Source organism: Tupaia chinensis, unplaced genomic scaffold (assembly GCF_000334495.1).
Source record: "Tupaia chinensis unplaced genomic scaffold, TupChi_1.0 Scaffold000212_1, whole genome shotgun sequence".
NCBI lineage: Eukaryota > Metazoa > Chordata > Mammalia > Scandentia > Tupaiidae > Tupaia > Tupaia belangeri.
Genome location: NW_006159687.1, coordinates 3,211,598 through 3,218,446, shown reverse-complemented (window position 1 = coordinate 3,218,446; position 6,849 = coordinate 3,211,598). Strand labels below are relative to the sequence as shown.

Sequence of the window (6,849 nt, the reverse complement as noted above, 5' to 3'; positions counted from 1 at the left end):
CTGAACCCGCAGGACTGCAGGACACAGGGCGAACCATGCGTCCATACCAACTGTGCAGGTGTGACCCCTTTGCAAGAGCTCGACAGTCTGTCATGAAGCTAACTGATTTTACCACACGATCTAGCACTTGTGCTTGGTAGTTACCAAAAGAAGAAGAGAACTCTTCTCCACACGAAAACCTGCACCTGGGTGTTCGTAGCAGCTTCCTGTAGAAGAGCTCAAACGTGGGAGCAGCAGAAGGTCCTTTAGTGAGTGAATGGGGAGTGTGCAGCCCACAGAGTACTGCTCCGCACTCAAGCCAGTCATTCACCCAGGTAGGAGGCTCGGCCTCGGCGCAGCCTGTAGTGCCTTCCCTGGTGCTGGGAGCCGCACGGCCGCCGGTGGGTTTGAGTCCCAGGTGAACTTGAGCACAAGCCAGGCATCCGCGGGTGCCCAGGGTGCCGAGGAACTGGGGGGCTGGGGAAGGGGACCGTGGCAATGCGAGGCCCTGCTGAGGATGAGACCCCTCTCCCTCATGCACACGCTATCGTAACAGTCTGAACGGACCTAGAGAAACCTTAATGGTGTTATCGAGTGAAACAAGCCGCTCTGAAAAGCTGTGTGCATCCTGTCCCAAGTATATGACATTCTGGAAAAGAACCACAGAGACAGCAAAAAGATCCGCGGCTGCAGGCATCAGTGTGGAGGGTAGCGAGGAAAGGTCGAGCACCATCAGCCTTCAGGAGAGTGAGCGACCCGGGGCCAGCCCTGTGACATGGTGACTAAGGGCACCAGGTCCCACCCGGCTGACAGCCGAAGCGTGTGTGCGTGCATGTCCCAAATGCACGGAGGAGGGACGGCCGCGTGACGACACCCTGCGCGGGCGCCTCCCCCTCTCCGTCTCTGACTAGCACACGCACCCTCTGGGGGACCGGGAGACTGTGGTAGCGGGTGCGTGTCATCAGTGTGTCCAAGCCCGTAGATGGACAGCACTAAGAGCCCAGAGGTGAGCCGCGGGCCCAGAACACCACCTGTGGCGTCCTGCCACTCCGGTGGGATGTCGGCAATGGGGAGGATGTTAGCATGTGTGGGCGCGGGGACACGGGTACCCTGGAAATCTCCCTCTCAGTTTTGCTGTGAACCCCAAACTGCTCCAAAACATTAAAGTCTTCAACACCTTCTTTACAAACCGCACATACAGTGTCACAGTGGAGGCAGCTAACGCCCCTTATCAGGCCGATGCAGCCGGCTCGCCGCTGTGGCACTCCCTGACAACAGGCCATGGTGTGCCCTTTGAGACGTGCCTTCCTCTGACCACAGCCATCTAGCCAGGAAGTGCCTGCGGGTAAGATCCACCCCCAGGGCAGCTTGTCGCCTGCTAGAAGCTGAGTGCTCCTGACGCACCCGAGGTGCTCCCTGTGTTCCAGGGGGCTGGGCCGATGCCAGGCTGCCGCCACACCCACGTCTACACCTGCTTTTTCCCGTCTATCTTCTGCTGTACAGGTTTTTCACTGCAAGTCCTTTCTCAGAAACATACTTACACAGGCTGCCTCGGGGGAACCTGACCTCAGATAACACCAGGGCAAGTTCTAGAAAGGATGGGATGCTGGTGTTGGCTCACTTGCGCGCCAGAAGGCAGTGAGGACCCCACCACTGGAGTTAGGCAGAACATGGAGCATCCGGTCCCTGACTGACGGGGCAGCGGGGGTGCTGAGACCACCATCCAGCCTGGGGTTGGACCCGGGTGGAGAGACGCGGCAGCTGGCGCAGTGCCTCCAGTGCTGAGAGAGCTGGGGAACTGATCAGGCTGGTGGGCCTGGAGGTGGTGGCTCAGCCCCACTGATGCCCCGAGGTGGGAGAGTGGCAGGCTCTGAGGGTGAGAACGGGGGCCTCTGTGCCCTCATCTCCCGCGGGGCAGGCAGACTGAGCTGAGGTGCCAAGGGCAGAGCCTGAGAGAAGGGTGGAAAGGAGGCGTCAGGGCCTGGGTCAGTCTGCCACCGGTCACTCCGGGTGCCTCATGCCAGCAGGCCCTGGTAGGGCGTTGGAAGCCCTACGGCCTGGGATGAGGATGTGGGCACGGGCCGTGACCTCCTGGACTGGCAGCAGTGGCCCACTCCCGAGTGGTAGGCAGACCCTTTTCCACCCCGAGACTGTGCGGAACTGAGACTTGCAAGACGATCCTTCCCAAGATGCATGCTGACCCCTCCAGGGCAATAACTAGGGTCAAATTACAACATGATCTGATGAGAAGAGGCACATGACCAATGGGTGTGAACTCAAAATGTGAGCTGCACTTTCTAAAAAAGAATTATTATTATTTTTTTTAATTTGCTGTAGGGCAGATGCACTCACCAGAGAGAGACAGAGAAAACAAGCTTCTGGGTCTGGGACTCGAACAGCAGATGGATGTGAGAGTCCAGTGCCCTAACCACCATGCCACCTGCTGGCCCTGAATTGTGCTTTATGCCCACCAGAGAAGGTCCACTGAAGAAGGGGTACCAAATGGACCAGACCGCCTGGATGACGTGGTGGCCAGCCAGCTTCCTCCTCGGCACCCCAGTGCCTGCACCGGGGCTCGCACACGGAGAGGCCGTGGTAGCAGAACCAGGCCTAGGCCTGGGCTTTTGCCATCAAGACTGAGTGAGCTGCCCCCACCGGTGAATACCCAGCCTCCCGCAGAGATCAGTGGTGAACTCCAGTTTGGTCCTGTCACTTGAGGAGACAGTTGATTCCAACAGGCCTCTCCAGACTAGGGAGTACAGTGTGATCAATCACACGACATTGCTTTCACCGGTGGCAAAAGAGGAAGGGCTGTGGACAGATGGCCGCAGGGCCCACTGGTCCCACGCTCCACTCAGAGCTGCCAGCCTGCCGGGCAGTGCATGGCCTCTTGAGCGGGGGCAGAGCGGCAGTCACTGTGGAGGTGCCATTGGGAGGGCGGGTGCTGTCCTGCAGGGCACCGAAGGCCATGGGCTGGGGGTCTGTCCTGCAGGGCACCGAGGGCCATGGCAGCAGGCAGTGTGTGTCTATCTGGGGACCAAGAAGTCGAGCAACTGTGGCCTTGGTCATCATCAGTGAGCAAATAATTGAATGCTTAGGGGTGATTCTCTTGGCCAAAGACAGGTCTGCGGATGAAATAGACACTTCAGCTACGGATCAGTCTAGATATCTGTCCTACACTGTCAGCTACCCAGCAAATACCCTGACCCAGCCTGGTACCCTGGGAACATTCTGGAACTCTCCTGCTGTGTGCTCTGGAGGGCAGATGCACTCACCAGAGAGAGACAGAGAAAACAAGCTTCTGGGTCTGGGACTCGAACAGCAGATGGATGTGAGAGTCCAGTGCCCTAACCACCATGCCACCTGCTGGCCCTGAATTGTGCTTTATGCCCACCAGAGAAGGTCCACTGAAGAAGGGGTACCAAATGGACCAGACCGCCTGGATGACGTGGTGGCCAGCCAGCTTCCTCCTCGGCACCCCAGTGCCTGCACCGGGGCTCGCACACGGAGAGGCCGTGGTAGCAGAACCAGGCCTAGGCCTGGGCTTTTGCCATCAAGACTGAGTGAGCTGCCCCCACCGGTGAATACCCAGCCTCCCGCAGAGATCAGTGGTGAACTCCAGTTTGGTCCTGTCACTTGAGGAGACAGTTGATTCCAACAGGCCTCTCCAGACTAGGGAGTACAGTGTGATCAATCACACGACATTGCTTTCACCGGTGGCAAAAGAGGAAGGGCTGTGGACAGATGGCCGCAGGGCCCACTGGTCCCACGCTCCACTCAGAGCTGCCAGCCTGCCGGGCAGTGCATGGCCTCTTGAGCGGGGGCAGAGCGGCAGTCACTGTGGAGGTGCCATTGGGAGGGCGGGTGCTGTCCTGCAGGGCACCGAAGGCCATGGGCTGGGGGTCTGTCCTGCAGGGCACCGAGGGCCATGGCAGCAGGCAGTGTGTGTCTATCTGGGGACCAAGAAGTCGAGCAACTGTGGCCTTGGTCATCATCAGTGAGCAAATAATTGAATGCTTAGGGGTGATTCTCTTGGCCAAAGACAGGTCTGCGGATGAAATAGACACTTCAGCTACGGATCAGTCTAGATATCTGTCCTACACTGTCAGCTACCCAGCAAATACCCTGACCCAGCCTGGTACCCTGGGAACATTCTGGAACTCTCCTGCTGTGTGCTCTGGAGCTACTGGGATAGGTCAGGCAGAAAATGACCCACGTGTAGCATCCCAGAAAACAGGGAGTCGGGCTCTGGATGAGTTGCCTGTTTGTGTTTGAGTTTTTGTTGTTAGTTTAATGCCTTCTTTTACAAAATGGATGTGGCTTCTTAGTCTCACCAGGAGGAATAAACAAGATGACACTTTTTTTCACATGGACATTCTGAGTTTACTCATCGTCTCGCCGCCGCAGCCGGGCACCGCGGTCTTTCCTCCTCGGACCCCTCTGCGCCCCGACTGTCCTCACTGCGCGCGCCTTTCGTGTTTTCTTGACGTCCTTTTCTTCTCATAGAGGTCACGTCTTGTGAGTCTGTGTTCGGGTCCACTTTTCTTCGCATGACCCAAAGAATCGTCAATCATGCCAAAGCGGTTGTCCTGCCGCCGCCGCCGCCAGATGGGTTCGGAATCCGAACCGGGAGATGACGCCCGGTGTGGCTTCGCTGTCGGGGGGTCGTGACTTCCCTGGTTCGATAGCCACTGTGTCACTCATGATGGCGGACATCCTCAGGCAGCCAGGGAGGACACAGACGACACCTTTAGGCGAGGGCCAGCATATGTTTAGCAGTCAGCTACCGCTGTCCCTCCAAGGGAAGAAGTCGGGGCGTAAGCGTCACTTTCAGGCGGCTCTCCACCTGGGCGCCCAGGGAAAATGATGCACTGTAACTCGTGTCACCGAGGCGGTCCTTTAAACATCATGTACCTGCGCAGAGCAGGTAGAGTTTGCCCGTGTGGCACCCAAGAGGTGGGAGCGGCCGCCCATCCAGCGGAGCAGGATCTGCAGTGGTCCCCGTACGCCCTCCAGTGGCCAGAGAAGAAAAGCCATGCTTTTGTTCGCAGTTTACCAAAAATCTTTATTCTGATGATGAAAATTTAAACTCACCAAATGGGTTCACTTGTTAATAAACCTCAGTTTGCCTGCAAAGCAAAAACTTAAAACTCGTAACATGAACTGCTAAAACCAGATTCTCTAGCCCATTTACGGTTTATGTGATGTGAGCTGTAAAGGTTATCAGAAGGTCAGCAGGTGGCCTTGTGGTAGGGGGCTGGACTCCCATGTGGCGGACCATGGTTCAAGTCCTGGACCTGACAGCTTGCTTTCTCACTTTTCCTCTGTTTCCCTCTGGACAGATTAAAATAATAATAGTAACATAATGAAAGAAAATAAAATAATTATTTTTAAAAGTTCATGGAAAAAAAGGTTTAAAAAAGAAAAGAAAAAGGTCATGGGAAAAGAGACTCCTCCCCAGGCCTCCTCAGCATGAAGCTCCATGGCCCAGCTTCCCCAGCGGTCTGCTGCTCTCCACTAATACTCTGTGCTTATTCCAGAGGATGAACTGGGAGTACCCCGAGATGCAGGTGTCTCTGCCCCGCACACCACTGGGGCCAGAGCCATCTTCCAAGGATGCACCTATCACTTAAAACTGTGTCGTGAAACTGAATGTTTAAGGGTTTGTGTGTTTGGTTTCTTTTTTCTAGCATGTGTATGTGTGTGTGTTTTCTCTGGTTTTTGTTTTGTTTCTGTTTTTTAGGTTTTTGCCATATGGCATGTGTGCTTGCCAGAAAGGAAAGAGGCAGAAAGAGGGAAAGTGAGAGATCTTTCCACAGGGGATGGCCACTGCACGATCCCTTCTCCATTCTCTAGGGATCTGGGGCACGCATGCACACGCACCTGGTGTGATTTTCAAGCCTGGTCCAGGACTCGAACCACAGTCCACCATGTGGGAGTCCAGCACCTTCACTACCACACCACTTGCTGTCTCTGCTCTGGGTTTCTTTCTAGAACTAGTTCTTGCCACTGTCGTCGGTTTCCTCCCTGGGGGGTTTGTGAGGGCGCGAGATGTCAGACGAATCTCATCTCAGGAGCAGTAACCGCACCCGGAGCGCCCGGAGCTGTCCCGGCTCTCCCTGGAGCATCGTGGTGTGATTACCGAGAGCATAACCGTGGCAGGCATCACTTACTGGCCTCCTTTGCTGTACTTCCCAACATTCTGGCTAATCCACATACCAATACTGCAAAATCGATCTTCTTTACAAAGTCCCCTGCAACAGGTATTACCGCAGGGATGAAGAGGCCCACACGCTGAGGTCAGTGACCCGCGCAGGATCACAGGAGCAGAGTGGCCAGAGCAGCTTGCACTTGAGTCTGGCGGCAAAGCTCTCTCTCCTGCGCCTGGGACTGTCCAGGCTCTGTGTCCGAGATTCTGGGGTCTCCTCAGTGCTGTCACCTCCTCAGTACCAAAGACTAAGGACCGCAGAGCCCTGGCCAGTGAGTCCAGGAAAGGATTATCTAACCTAAGAGCAAAAGGCAGCCCAGAGAGCAGGGCTGGAAGGGCCTGGGTGAGGAAGGGGGGCACCGTTAGGAGCTGGGGCACCCTGGTCCTGACTCCTTAGGGACCTTGAGCAAGTCCCCACTGGGCTCACAGCCCAAGGGTCGGCACCACCGCAGACTCCACGCTCTCTGAGCTGCGCTTTTCATAAAGCCAGCAGCTTTGATGCAGGGCCATGTCCAAAGTTCACAAGTTGGAAGAGTTCCTGGAAGGACCCTAAAGAGGGGAACATGGAGGGCTCCCCCAGAACAGCTTCAGTGTCTCAGACTTGACCTCTAAGGCCTTGTTGCAGCCCCACCCCCACAGCCTGTCCTGCCGGTCCGCCCGGG

General features: G+C 56.2%; 1 protein-coding gene across 2 annotated transcripts in view; it reads left to right on the top strand.

Moving 5' to 3' along the window:
* MCF2L2 (MCF.2 cell line derived transforming sequence-like 2) overlaps positions 1-6,849 on the top strand; it is a 155,803-nt gene that overhangs the window by 137,135 nt on the left and 11,819 nt on the right. Inside the window, exon 15 of one of the 2 annotated variants that reach the window (XM_014587431.2) lies at positions 2,454-3,200. The exons of the other annotated variant lie outside the window; for it this stretch is intronic. Within the exon in view, the coding sequence (XP_014442917.1) occupies positions 2,454-2,467 (14 nt within the window). The 3' untranslated portion in view covers positions 2,468-3,200. Of the gene's footprint in view, positions 1-2,453; positions 3,201-6,849 lie in introns of those variants that run through there. 2 annotated transcript variants of the gene reach the window in all.